The 14,943-nt window shown below is 45.4% G+C and overlaps 1 protein-coding gene across 1 annotated transcript in view; it reads left to right on the top strand.

Moving 5' to 3' along the window:
- Window positions 1–374: 374 nt before the first annotated feature.
- The window catches only part of ENDOD1 (endonuclease domain containing 1), a 29,729-nt gene continuing 15,160 nt past the window's right edge, over window positions 375–14,943 (top strand). Inside the window, exon 1 of the mRNA XM_016158717.2 lies at window positions 375–767. Coding sequence (XP_016014203.2) covers window positions 468–767 — 300 coding nt within the window. The 5' untranslated portion in view covers window positions 375–467. The remainder of the gene's footprint in view (window positions 768–14,943) is intronic.

The following is a 14,943-nucleotide window of genomic DNA, read 5'->3' as shown; positions in this document are numbered from 1 at the left end:
GCCCCTCTGCATTCCGGGGGCTCTCTGGAGCGCGCTGGCTCAGGAGGCTTCTTGGCGCCCAGCCCAGGGGACCGTCCCTTCCCAGTCCCTCCGATTAGGGTGACCCTGCTCAGATCTTCCACTCCTCGGAGCGCGTTCCCGCGGACTGCGGAGACGAGGCGGCGCGGTGACAGGTGCCCTGTGTCTCCAGGCCCGGCTGCGGCTGGGAGAACATTGCCCGCGTCCCCAAGCCCCTGCCCCAAGCCTCTGCAGCCATCTTCCGAGAGGGAGGGTGCGAGGGAGGCGCGGCCTCTGGACGCGGACCCGCCCTCGCCGCCAGGGCCGCCCAGCCCGGCCCCGCCGCGCGCTCGCCCCGCCGCGCCGCGCCTGGGTTCCGCCTTCCCCTCCCAGCCCTAGCGGCGGCCTCGCGCTCCCCGCCCGGCCCGCAGAGCCCGCGCCGCGGCCGCTCCGCGCTCGCAGGGGCCGCCATGGGCCCCGCATGCTGGCTGGCGCTGAGCAGCCTCCTCGCCCTGGGAGCGCTGCTGGAAGGCCGGCTCGTGGGCGAGGGGGACGCCGGCTTTGGCGAATGTGACCAGTTCTTTTACGCCGAGACCCCGCCTGCGGGTTTGGTGGCCGAGGGCCACGTGAAGATCTGTCAGCGCTCCGAGGGCGCCCAGCGCTTCGCCACTCTGTACAGCACCCGGGACCGCATCCCCGTGTACTCGGCGTTCCGCGCCCCGCGCCTCGCGCCGGGTGGCACGGAGCAGCGCTGGCTGGTGGAGCCGCAGGTAAGCGAGGTAGTTCACCAGCCCGAGCGCTAGGCTGGCCTCCAGGGGCGCTTTGCAGCTACTCCGAGGGGTGAGGCGGGAAAAGCCCCCCCCACCCCCGCATCCCCTCCCCGCCTTCGGGGCCAGAGTCAGGAAACCCGGGTTTCGGATTCACCGCACTGCTTCCCCGGAATTACAGTCTACCTCGCCCCTCTCAGCGCCACCGCAGGAGCTCGGCGATCTGCCAGCCTTCGCTTAAGCCGCAGGGGCGGAAGGTCCCCAGTGGGAGGTGGCTCTCCCTGCATTTCGGTGTAGATATTTGCAGTGTCTCATTCATTTCCTGAATAGTGAGGAGCGTGAGACCATTCAGATCAGCGAGAAGCTTAGGCTGGGAACTCACAGGCCTTGGCGCAGTCCATTTGCCACAATTTGGGGGGAGCGAGTATGTGGGTGAGCATTTTCATGCCCATTTTGCAAAAGAGGAGATCAAGGATCGGGGGTGAAGAGCTTGGGGAAGACCACCCAGTTGGTAAGCTAGGGCAGGTCTTTTGGCTATAAATTCATTGCCCTTTCTACCAGGGAAAAGCTGCCTTTCTGCAGAGGCCATCTGAGTCTGAAAACCTTTCTGCACGCGACATCGAGTAAATTCTATCTGAAGATATGTTGTTAGTACAATAAAATAAAGGTATAGAGTTTTAGAAATACAATGGAAAGGAGAACCTGTTTTTCCTGACTCTTTATATTATCAGACCACTTGGAAATCATGTCACCTTTCAGGGCATTCTATCCTGTCTGGTGAGGGTGACCAAACACTTGGAGAGGCCCCCAGAGGCCCTGCAAAACCTGACATAACACATCCTGAACCCCTTTGCTCAGCCAGCCTCCTCTCTAGAACACCCAGCCAACCTCTCCTTTGGCCATTTCTCACCTCTCACCAGCCTCCCACATGCCTCCGCACCTGCTGCAGTGGCCAAGGCCACCATAGATGGGGGAGGAGCTGACACACTCAGCTGGCCCATCCCTGATGGACACAGCTGCCCAAGATCACGTGGGTGAATGGGAGACCTGCTTTCAGGTGCTACATTCAGAACCCTGGGTCCTAATTTCTATAATCTCGTTCCGATATTTCTAGCTCTGAGAGTGTGGCCAGGTCCCAAGCAATCTGTATTTTAGTCTCCTTACCTTCCCCACATCCATTCTACCTCCCTTACCTGCTGATGTCACAACCTATGAGATCAGGCATGTGAAAAAGCCTTTTTTAAATTGTGCGCACTGAAGACATTAATCTAGCATTAGTTTGCCCCAACTGCACCCTTGAGCTCTCTGCTATTCCCCAGCTCATTATGTCTTGTGATTGTGGGCCTGTAAGAAAAACAGATGGTCTGTTCTTTTCTCCTTGAGGATCTCTTGCGTGCCTTGAGGAGGCATAACATACAAGCGAAGAAGACATGGGAACGCATGCTAAACAAATTTCAGTTAAATTCAGAACATATTTAGTAATCACCTGCTGTGTGCTACTTAGGGTACCAGGAAAACAGAGTGTAGCTCTCGAACTCAAAGGCTTCTTGGTCTGCAGGTGAAGCATCTGATTAAAGCTATGCCGTGTGGGTTCAAGTCTTAGTTCTTCCATTGACCGGCTTATAAACTTGGAGATAATAACAGGGTGGTCTGAGGCTTGAATGGGTTACTATATACAAAGTTCTCTGAGAAGTGCCTGGCACTTAAGTACTAGCTGTTATGACATAAGCAAAACCCCATAATCTAATAAAGGTAACGAAGTCCTGTTAGATTTAATCTGTCCTGGAGGTGATAGGGGAAAGCCTTAAGGGTCAGGATGACATTTGTGCTGTACCAACAAGGATGAGGCAGAGTTCAGAAGGGAGACAAGGAGGAGGACATTCCAAGCAGAGGGAGTGGTTGAGTAATGAAGAATGGGAATAAGGAGGACAAAGGTTGGAGAAGAAGAGAAAAATAGTTCTAAGTGGTAGCTCTTGAGGTGAGACGTGCAGTGGTTTGGTAAAGTACAGGAGTCAGAGTTCCCAGCTGGGAGGTCGGAATGGTCACAGTGGCTGATGCTTTTCCCTGCAAGATGAACTCGAGTCCCTCTACCGCCCTCCCTTCCCACCTCAACCTCAGGCGAAGTCAGCCAGGAACCAGAAGGTATTAGGAGGGTGGCAAGGAAGGAGGGAGGGAGGAGAAGTTGCAAGATGAGATGCAGGCAAGCTCTGGAGCACACTGCAGCAAACCTGACCGCCCTGCCTCCTGCTTCCTGAGGCCTGCCTCATGGCCAAGGTCACCACTGCAGAAAGATGCCCAGAGCTCAATGTGGACTCCTGGCTGCTTCAAAGTACTTTGTAATGCTGAGTCGCCTCGTGTCCACATTACCTTTTTATGAGGTCAGTGTTACCTAGAGGCTGAGCAGACAGGGAAAGAAGAGGGAGACCAAAGGAGCTTTGGTGCTTACCTTCTTTAATGAGTTAGGGCTCCCAAAGCCCCATTTTACAGCTTTCATGGCTGTCCTTCAGTTTCTCTCTGAAAAAACTTCTAAATTGAAGATCGTAGAAACTGAGTCATTCTTGTACTTAAAACCTTTAAGGTGTTGGCTTCCCCATACCTACAGGACAAAGTTCATCCTGCAAAATGGTGTTTACAAGGCTCCTGTCTCCAGCCCCAGCCTTGTTTCTTGCTCCTTCCCACCCTCACATGTTATGTTCTAGCATTATCTAGCTGCCTAGAGTGCTTCTCATAAACTGTACTGTTTGTTACATCTATTTCTTTGCTCATGCCGATTCTTTTTGCCCTGACTACCCTTTTTACATTGCCTTTCTCATCTTGCCTCTTGCTTCTTCCTCCCCAACTCTGTGCTTTAAAACTGCCAAGATATCACATCTTCTAGAAAGAATTACCAACCTAAGTTAGGTCCACCTCTCAGTGCTCCTATAATTTCTCTATTTTTGTACTTACCACAGTGTTTTATAATTACCTGCTCATGTGTCTGTCTCCCTAATGTCAGCCTTTGAGAGCTGAGGATGGTATCTTAACCCATGCTTGTTTTCTGAGGGCCTAGGAGGTAGAAAGCACTCGACAGTGTTGAATAATATATTTTCACTTTAGGGTCTATCAGGCTGCGGCGGGTGAGATGTTCAGCTTGAGTTCTCTTGGTGCGGAGCTTACTGCTTCAGAAGCTTGTCCCATAGCTGGCCAACAGCCACTGTTACAAACATATTCCACATGCAGAGCTGGAACCTTCCTCTAAGTCCGCCTCATCAATCCTAATGATTTGAATCTCTTCTCTGGATAACAGCTCTTTAGTGTCAGACACAAGAGCCCATGTCTGCCCACACTGAAGGAATTTAAATGGGATTTTCTGAGGGATAGAATTAGAACTTTGAAAGGAAGCAGGGAAAACAGAGGGCTGTTATTGGTTTTATGTGGAATGTGGTCACCTTTAAATTGAGAATAGGGAGAGGGAAACAAAGATGAGAATCTGTGTCCTCATATACATAATGCATGGAGATGGTGTGAAGGTTTACACTCAAGACTCCAGAGACCTGAGAACTGGGTTCTGGCTTAGTATAGGGAGCCTCAAACTGTTGAGTTTCTCAACTCCTTTCCATTTAATGGAAGAACTTGTGGTTAAGGTACCAGCGATACCCTTCCAAAGTATATTGTCAATTCATGCCAGAACCCAACATATATGACCCTATCATTTTATAAACATGAATACTGGAAGGATGTGGCTTTATATTCAGCTTACACTTGATATTTAACCTTACAAAAATACTGTGAGGTAGATATCATTCTCTTCATTGAAGAAATGAGGAAATTGGCTCAGAGAGGTTAATTGATATGCCCAAGGTCACACAACTTGGATTTGAACTCATAACTGTTTGCTCCTAGTCCAGTGCTCTTTCAATAAAGTATGGAGATTCTTTGACCTCACAGTGGACCCACTGCTTTAATGGTTGTAGGATCAAGATTTCCATGTAAAAGATGAGAATTAAATTCCTACAACAGTAGGAATTCTCAGAAGTGGTAGGACAAGCGAGAGCACATATTTGGCTACAACGTTGCTCAGGTGTCAGTGGCTCTGCAGTGACTGGTTAACTGCAAAAGCGTTTTCCTGAAGGGCCCAGGGAGGTCATATTTCAGATCTTAGTAAATGCATGTAGACAGTTGTCACAAGTTAGAACCTTAAATTCTTGCTCTTTAATTTCAATTAGCGACTTCTTATTTACACATCTGGAAACTCAGACACATTGTCTACTTTATTCTAACATCAGTTGACTTTTTTATTGTGTCAGAGAACAGATATGTAGAAGACATCATACACTTAAATCTCTGTGTAAGGGATGCAGCAAACAGGGCAATTCTGATTCTTACTTCCTAGTTAAGAGACTGAGGTTAGATCCCTGCTCTGACATTTACAAGACATGTGACTTTAATTCTTCCAGTCCTAATTTTCTTACCTGTTCATTAAAGGCAATAACAAGCGTTTAACTTCTCAGAGTGATTGCAACAAAGAAAATGTGCATAAACATGCTAGAATAGTACCTGGAATACAGTAAGTTCTTAGCGAATATTAATATGTATACTTTATTAATGTCTTACTCTAATAGGCGTTAGATGTATACAAACACACACACACACACACACATTCACGCACATGAATAGAATTTTGGATTAGATATGTGACTCCCACATTTCTATAAATCTCTCCTGAAACATAAAACATCCATTTATGTATCTTCTCAAATGTTAGGTCTATACCCCACATTCATATACTAAGTCCTCAGAAAGTACATGGTGAGAGAGTGAATGAATGGAAGATCGAATGGTTGGATGGGTAGATGTATTTAGATGACTGAAACAAACAAAAACAAAACAGGTGCCAGAGATACTTCCAGCCTCTCTGTCCTGATCAACTAAGAGGTATGTTGTCACAAACATACAGAGAGAAATTGTATTTCAGCCTATCATGCTGTGCCTGTGTGAGGCTAAGAAGTCCCTGACACAAGGGGATGGTTCCAGAATCAGTCTCTCACAATTTCTTCCTTAGTGAAGTGCAGATAGCAAAAACAGGACTCATGCAGGCTATGCTTTATTGCATTTTTCTTTTTTTCTCGCTTTTTCTTTATCTCTGAATTCAGTGTTTCCATTTGATTCACAGTCATTCTCAGGAACAAGTTAAGGTACTTGCCCTGCATTGGCAGAACATTTTAGGGGCATTTTGTTCTAAAACAGTCCAGTGGTGGCAGATCTGTGCACCATTCTTTCAGTTCAGACTTAAATTTGGACAAGCCATGAAAGGAACTATCATTTAGCAATCCCTTACTATGTGCAAGGGTCTTCACAAATTAACTCATTCACACAAGTCTAAGTATTATAATCCATGTTATATAGTTCAGGAAACTGGGATTCAGACTGATTACATAACTTATCAAAGGTCACATAGCTGCTAGAAGACAAATCCTGAATGAAAGCTTATGGCTGCCCAGCTCCAAAGCTCTTTGCCCTCTTTCTACTCTCATGCTGTCTTCCAATTACAATGTCTGTTTTCTCTCCGGATTCCAAGTAGACTGACTAGATATATTATTTTATTTTTATTTTACTGAATTAATCCAGTTCTTCCAACGATTTATGGCTTTGCTTCTGACACCATTCTGAAAATCCCACCTTTGGATTGTCATTAGCTCAGTTATTAGCTCATGGTGATTGAATGGCACTTTCCTTGAGGAATAAAGATTTTCTTCTTTGGGTTTCAGATTTCTCTTCCTTTCAAACTGTCAGCTTCACAAGTCAAAATATGAGAATCTAAATCCTCCCACTTGCCAGTAGCTGTTGCATCCAGTGGTCTGGTCTTGCTCCTGGAATTACTATGAGTTCAAGAATGTTTCGCCTTCAGGTTGCGTATTATGTCTCCTGAGTGGTCACGTACCCATTTGTTCCGTAGAACTTGACATCTAGGGCAGCAATAATTCATTGACTGCTGGTATATCTATGTGACAACTGAAAAGAAGGAGAAATAAAAAGAAACCAACTCATATGGTGAACCAAAAATAGAAGCACTATTTAGTATTCCAGTCATGCTTTTATTGACCCAGAGCCTAACAAGTGTGGCTCAATCAAAGGAAGTCAAGCTGAGGGCATTTTATAATTTTAATGAACACTGAAAATATGGGTACAGTTGGCTGAAACAGTATTTGAATATTTAAATTAAATTACATGTTCCCATCGACTTGCACCTTAATTTTAGGGATGATGGGTCCTGAGTTTTGACTGATATTCAGTTGGCAGGAATGCCTAATGTTTTAACAAAGCCCTGGGCCCTCCATCGCTTAATTCGTTAAATCAACAAATATTTACTTGAGCACCTGCTATGTGTCAGGCACTGTTGTAGGCCCTGGGAAAAGAGAAGTGAATCATAGAAATAAAAATATTCTCATGGAGCATAATATCTAATAGAGGACACGTGCTATAGATAAATAAAAGACATAGTATTAAATAGGAGAAAAATAAAACACGGCAGGAGCATACGAGCCATCAGGGAAAAGGTGAAGTTTTCTAAGGGAAGACATGACAGGAGGTGACTGTGTACAGACCCGGAGGAAGTGGCAAAGCCAGTAATGTAGGTATCTGGAGGAAAAATGTCCCAGGCAGAGGGAACAGCAAGTGCAAAGGCCCTGCAGTGGTGTTTCCCGTGTTTGAAGAAGAGGCCGGTGTGACTAGAGAGGGTGCATGAGGAGAGGAGCAGGAGATGAGGTCAGGCAGGGCGGGAGATGGCAGGTCGTTTAGGGCCCCCTGGGCTATTTGTAGGAAATTTGGCTTTTACTCCACTTGAGACAGGAAGCCACTCTACCAGCGTTGAGTAGAGGGATGTGACGTGATCTCACTTATATTTTAATAGCATCATTTTGGTTACTGCATTGAGGACAGACTGTATGGGTTCAAAGACAGAAACAGACCAGTTAGGAGATTTCGATAATCAGGCAGGATACAGTGGTGGCCAGCGTGGTGGCAGTCTAGTTCTGGATATATTTTGAAGAAAGAGCCAAGAATCTTTGGGATGAAAGAAAGGGAGGAGTCACAGATGATTCCAAGGGCTTTGGCCAGAATAACCAGAAGAATGGCGCTGTCATGAATAAGATGATGATATAAAGGAGGAGCTGGTGTGTGCGATGTGCAAAGTGTGAGATGCCTTCAGGTTTTCAGTGGAGCTTCTAGTAGGGGGTCTGGAGCTCACCAGGTACTTACCGCATACCCGGAACTCTTCTAGGCATTTTTTTTTTCACAAGTAATCTCAATCCTTATAACAATCACAGAAAATGTGTGCTATTATTATCTTCCTTAGACAGAGGAGGAAACCGAGGCACAGAAAGGTTAAATTACGGTTTCACATTCATGCAGCTAGAAAGTGGTGGAACTTGGGTTTGAACCTGAGCTGTCTGACACCAGAGAACACATGGAGCTGCCTCTGTTAACAAAGCTGTTAATGTGTTAAGAGAACTATTGGGCTCTCCTGAATGAAATTCCTAATTTGAATGTTCACACATTTATTTACCAGGATTTTATAGAGCAGAATGATTCCAGCCCCACAACTTTGTGCCACTGAACGTCAGATGCTCACAGCCTCAAGTGTAACTTCGTACCTGCAGCCATGGCAGGTTACAGGATCTCCAGGTGCTGCATTGGGCTGAGGGCGCGGTTGCCTTTTTTTGCAACCTTGCTCTATTCTCATCCATTGTGAGCACTTCCCCTGGTCCTTGTGCAAACAGACATTCTCCATAAGGCACCAGATTGGGGTGGAGGAGAATGGATTATCTAAAAGTTCTGTCCAGCACCGAGTACTGTCCTCTTGGTCTCAGTGAGTGATAAGGGGAAGGGGGTTCTTGCGTCTGTGGAGGCGTGGAGCTACTGCTGCTAGAGGTGGATCGTTGCAGTACATGAGCCTGACGAGGGCCCAGCTCCTGACCAGATGACAGTTGCCCGAGCGGGAGGGATGCAGGCAAACCTTACCATCCCGAGACCCACATCTGTGGGTGGAGGGCCTCCTTATTCATCCTTCAGTCAGTTTAGCAGCCTCTCTTATGCACCTAGCCTGCTTCCCCAGGGAAGTAAAGCCAGCTGAATCCAGCACATTCTGAAACTTAATAACCCCTGATTTTTTTATTGAATTGACCAAGATGCATGATTGAACAGGGATTATGTAAGGAAATGGCCACTATTTATGTTTCTGAAAGACTGAGTATCTACTATAGTCTGAAGACACACGGAAGCATGAAAAGGAAAGCCGAGTTTATGAACCATGAAAGGTCTTTTCTCATTCTTGGCTATCTCTGTTGTATCTGGACCATGATATCTATGATAACACTGCACAACTTCTTCAGGGCTGAGTGGACACTTTGGGATGGTTGATAACCTTGCTTCTGCAGCTCAGCTGGACAAACGTCACCCCTGTATCCCTATTACCTGTACTCCAAGGTCCATGCTCCTATCATCTTTGTCTAGGCCTCTGTAAAAACAGTTTCCTGTCTGGTTAACCCCTTCTGTCCTGGTCTCCGTTAGCCTTTCTCCACCCCGAAGCCAGAGAAATCCTCTCAAACATTAATCCCATCGTATCTCCAACAGTCTCACTGGAAACCCTTAAGGACTCCTCATTTTTCTTCAGATAAAGATAAGCCCTTATCGTGGTCTCCAGAGGCCTGTCCACTTGGTCTCCCATTCCCCTCCCAGCCTTATCTGGCGTCACAGACCTGGCCAGGCCTGTACCTCTAGCCACTTTGACTTATTTCTGTGTTTATTTTATTTATTTATTTTAAAAAAGTCCCATGTTCTCTTTCATTATAGGCCTTTGTCCCTGCTGTTTTTTTTTTTAATTTTTTTTTTAATTGTCTTCTGATATTCCTGACTAAGTCAACTACCCTGGATACTCTCTATTAGCACCAAACATACTTTTCTTTGTTAATGTATTGCAATTATATATTTACTGGTGTGACTAATTGAATGCCACTCAACTAGAATCTAAGTTCCATGAGGACAGGGCTCAGGGCTCTTGTTTCCTATTGAATCCTCATTGTCTAACTTCAAGGCCAGCAAGCTTTTTCCGTAAAAGGCCAAATAGTAAATATTTTAGGTTTCGTGGGCCATATAGTCTCTATTACGACTATTCAGTTAGGCTGTTTTAGCACAAAAACAGCCACAGACAATATATGAATGAATGACTGTGGCTGTGTTTTAAGGGAACTTTATTTATGAAAGCAGTTGGTAGGCTGGATTTGGCTCACAGGCTGTAGTTTGCCAACCCTGGCCCAGCACAATGCCAGCACTTAGTAAGTGATTAATAGATGTCGAATGTTAGCACTCAGCAAATATGGATTGTACAGTGAGCATTAAGTTTGAAAGCTGTACAATCCTACTCCTATTGTGGCTTGGCAACCCCAGATCTAGACCTACAGGCAGTTTTCAGCTAACTTTCTAATGTCATTATTTATAATATTTAGGGGGGTTGGATTATAAAAGTAATATATTCTTATGATAAAAATTGGAGGGGGCATTTTGGAAGTATACATAAAAAAAGATCTCTCCTTGCAGAAAACAAATCTTTATAGTTTGTGTATGTATATGTGTGTTAACATTCCAGAAATTTCCATTATACGTAGAGACATCTATGTTTGCCTACCATTTATTCTAGTCAATAGTTTCAGCACCTCTTTGGACTCTGTCAAGCCACATCTAACAAACCGCATTCGAACAGCCATCACACCCATGGAGTAGCAGAGTGAAGGGACTCTGTTGATAAACATAAACAATGTATTTTCATTTAGAAATGGGAGACCTAGGGATTTCAAATGCAAAGTCCAGTTCATCACATATTTATTTCAAGTTTATATCATGTATAACTCATGGGTGGCTTGAAATAATCCTGTCTTCTTTCCCCTTCTTGTGTTCCTGAGCAGAGGTTATCCTTCTGTCTTGGGGAAAGAGGCCCAGGGAACCACTGTCTGCCCAGAGTCATGAAGCCAGTAAGTGGCGGACCTGACAGATCTTCTCATTCCTAATCTGGCATTCTGTTCCTAATACTGCTGCCATTAGTCTCATGTTTAGAGAAACTTGAGGAAGAGTGACATTCAAAAAACCCAGGAGAAAATGTCAAAAAGGTGGAAATGATTTTGCCAGAGGGCAGACTCGTAGACTAAAAAATAATATCGACTAAGTGTTTCATCACCAAAAGGATTTATTCAGGAAAAAGAGTTCAACCCAGAACATGCAGACATGGTACAGTCTGGCCTGTACCATGGAAGGGGAAGTTAGAAACATAGACCCTTATTATAAATATAGAGTACTTCTTGTAAGGTTCCCTCATGTAGGGTTTTCTCACAAGAACTTCCATAAGCTCTAGCTCCTCCCATAGACCTTCCTGAATGATTATGTTTGCTTAAAGTCTCAGTTCATCTTTATCAGACTTAGCTAGCCTCAAATGATATTTATTATACAACATGGAGAGGCAGATACTGTCTCTTTTGTGCTTAAGAAAGAGGTCATAAGCATTAATAGCTCAAGAAGGGTCTAGGTTGGATGCAGATAAACCATTACCTAACAGAGTTATGTTGTAGCAAAGAGTCTAAGGGGTGTCAAATCTTCTCTAATGATCTTTAAAATTGTATGGTAAATTTTGCTTGTAGCTTTTGAAGAAAAGCTGTTTCTTATAGCTGTAATATATGGAGACAGGCTCCAAGGCTTTCCCAGTTGTGAGGTGAGGGTGATGGTGGTATCTTGCAGGCTGTAGTACCATCCCCAGGTGGCTCATTGACCAGGCTTGTTGTTGCTATTGCTTTTGTCGCTGTCAGTATTTTGTTCCTCTAGTCCTGCCACAGGCCAGAGCCTGTGTGTTTTCTCTCATTCATTTACCTTATAAGTGGTTACAGCCAACCAGAGGCAAGAACTTATCATAAATTTGTTCTTATCCATGAATTGGGGTTTAAGAGGTAGGCATGGAATTAAAGGGATCTTCAGTGACAGAAACAAGCCTACCTTGTTTATTATCTGTTCATTCATTTATTCATTCCTGGTCAGCAGGTCTAAAGTTTTAGCATAGCAAAGGATCAGTAGTTAGATATCCAGCTGCTGAGTGATACTTTTATCAGTATCATCATTATTATCAGCAACAAAACTATTGATTGAGTTCTTAGGTCTAAGCCAAGAAATAGGAGTCTAAGGTATGGTTCTGGGACAAAACCCAGTCCCTGCCTACAGGTGTCTTGTGACTTAGTCAGGAAGGGGGATCATGACCAAGAAGTGGTTTATTTAAGTCTCTCTTGCTAGATGGTTAACCCCCAAAGGGGCAAGGACTGAGAAACAGAGTGGTTAAGAAAATGGGTTTCATAGAGAGATAAAACTGGGCTGAGTCCCAGCTCTGTCATTTACCAGCTGTGTGACCTTGGAAACGTTACTGAAGCTCATGGAGCTCAGTTCCCCATCTGTGTCACAGGGCTAATAAATGATCTGTCTCCTACTGAGGAGTTAGGAAGATTCCTTATGACGGTGTGTGCAAAAGGCACTCTGCATTGTGTCTAAGCACTCAGTACCTATACATAAAGCATGTTGAATGAATAAGTTACCTTGGCTTCCCAGACCACGCCTGCTGTGGAAACAAGCAGGATGAGAGTTACCATGCTCCTAGGTCCGATCCATGATTATTGCTGAAATGGTTCCCTGGTCCATGCTGGGAAAGTGAGAAGCCAGACTCTCAAGATGGACAAGTGGGAGAAGAAGACAGGCGGGGCCAGGTGGCAGATGTGGTACAACCGGTGCTTTGTCAGTGTTGTGCTCACCTTTGCAAAATGAAGGGCTGCAATGCCAACTCTGATGCCTTTTGGAATCCTGGCTTTCTCTAATAAAGCCGCTTAGCCCTGTCAAAGCAAAAATAAAAACCCACCTTCCTGCTCTATTGCCACCTTACCTGTGACCAGTCTCAGCTTTTTCTTTGAGTTCAGTTGCTCTTGCACTATCCTCTATTTTACTTTGTCCATTGATACATTCTCTGTTGAAGAATTTGGTAGAAGTTTCTTCTCTCTCTCCCCCGGGGTACCCGTCTGATCTGTTCCCAGACTCCTGGGACCAAGGCAGCTTTATCTCTTTATTTGTCCCTGAGATTTAATCCAGGTGTCTAGAAGTTTCCATCCGTATATGGTCCCTGCTCCGATTCCCACAGGAGGCTTACTGAGTTCTCATGAGTAGGACTCCTGACATTACAGGCTTGTTGGTACATGAATCATAAGCTTACCCAAGCTTATTTGGGTGAAGAACAAGGCTGTCGTAAGAGATCACTGGTAGAGTCATAGGTATAAGAGCAGAGAGACAGGCCTCAAAGGACCCAGAGCTGGGGAACTTATAGAAACCAGTGGTCCCACAGAATCTTCCAAGTCTTTCTCCTACCTTCCTCTGTCTTCCCTCTGCTTTCTAATGAGTCTACCTGGCTGCCGGCTCTAAACAGCATCTAGCGACCTTCGCTGTTCTAGCGACACTGACTATTGTCAATCTCTGATTTTCTTAGATTAAAACTCAAGAGAGGCTTCTGGTTGGTTGCTGGCCAGATTGGCTGTCCCTTGGTTGTGACTGGCAAGGAGGTGGTAGGAGGGGGTCATGTGGGAACAAATGCTGGCCTCTCCGAGATAGTGTCAGAATTACTCATTAAATTAGAGGTAAAAGTTGACTGTGGCACACCGACTGACAGGGCCCAGTGTACCCGGTGGTTGGCTGATAGAGCCGAGAACGTGCAGCCAGATAACACTACCCGAGGGGCCCTCAGCACTCAGCAGAACCTCTCTGTGTGCCAACCATGCATGTTATTCATGCCACCAAGGCCCTGAGGTGGATGTGATCTCCCGGGACTGGGCGAGTCAGGGTCTTGGGAAAGATCTCACAGAGGCTGTATCATCCAGGGTCCTAGCAGGAAAGAGACCAACTCTCAAAGTAGTTTAACCAACAAATTGAATGAAGAAATGACTTACAGATGCGTAAGGGAGTCAACAAGGTATGGTGAAGCAGCTAGGGCCTAGCTATGGCAGGAAGCTGTCGCCATCCCAGACCTGTGGGGTCATGGCAGAGCCCAGTGAGAGCCATGACTGCAGAGAAACTCAGCCAGAGCTAGAGCTGCAGCAAAGAAATAGAGCTGCACGCAGGGAAAAGAAATACTCTGGTTTCTCTCTTCTCACCCTCTCACCGGCTACTCCATTCAGAAGCCAGAGGACAATCAGATGATGTGGCACCTAAAATTCAACCTCCTGGAACACAGCAGGGCAGAGAAGAGTGGAGAATGGGTCTGGGAGACCAAAGGAGTCTGCCCAGCACAGATGCTGTGAGATTGGAGCCGGGTCTGAAGAGCCAGGTAGAACATGAGCAGCAGAGAGGAATGGTGAGGGCATCCCCAGCCAGAGAGGACATGGGCGGCGGTGCAAAGGGAGCAGGGACGCAGCTACATTACAGCCACTTAACTGACGTGGCTGGGGACAGGAAGTGGCCCGTTTTGGTTGACTGTAAGGGAAAATTTGAGAGAAGAGATTGGACAAGTTTTAGGGTGTCCCCATGAATATGCCAGTTTGTCATTTATCCAGGAAGTGTAGGCCGCTATTGAAGATGTTAGAATATCAAGATGTACTCAAAAGAGTATAAATAGCAAAAATAGACTTCTCATTCTGTACATGAATAAGGTAGGAAATCCATGTTTACACATTTTTATGATTAGAATATTAACTGCTCTGATAGGGGGAAGATCCGAATGGCCCTATAATACTGTGTTCTCTCCCTTGTTATTATCATGACAGCTCTTGCAATATGTGGGTTATATGTCTCACAAAATATGAATATCATGTGAATAAACCAAGCCCAGCCGGAGCACTACCAAAGATGATTTAAACATTCGTGTTTTCATGTGGGGGTCATGGACACCCTGCAACAATATCATTGGGCGTGGTGGTGGTTAAAAACGCACTTGTGAGCCCCACTCCAGACCAGCTGAATAGATCTGATGTGAAGCACAGGAATCTGCATTTTTAGTAACGACCAAGTTACTTCTAATACAAACTGAATTTTGAGAACTGTTGATTTAAGGAGACATTGCTAATTTCTTATAGTGGCTGTCTAGGCAGGGGCTTATTCCACTACAGACTGACAAATGAGAATGTGATAAAGATCTAGT

Source organism: Rousettus aegyptiacus, unplaced genomic scaffold, assembly GCF_014176215.1.
Source record: "Rousettus aegyptiacus isolate mRouAeg1 unplaced genomic scaffold, mRouAeg1.p scaffold_m13_p_5, whole genome shotgun sequence".
Classification (NCBI taxonomy): Eukaryota; Metazoa; Chordata; class Mammalia; order Chiroptera; family Pteropodidae; genus Rousettus; species Rousettus aegyptiacus.
The sequence above is the reverse complement of the archived record's forward strand: the minus strand, read 5'-3'. Positions and strand labels throughout refer to the sequence as shown.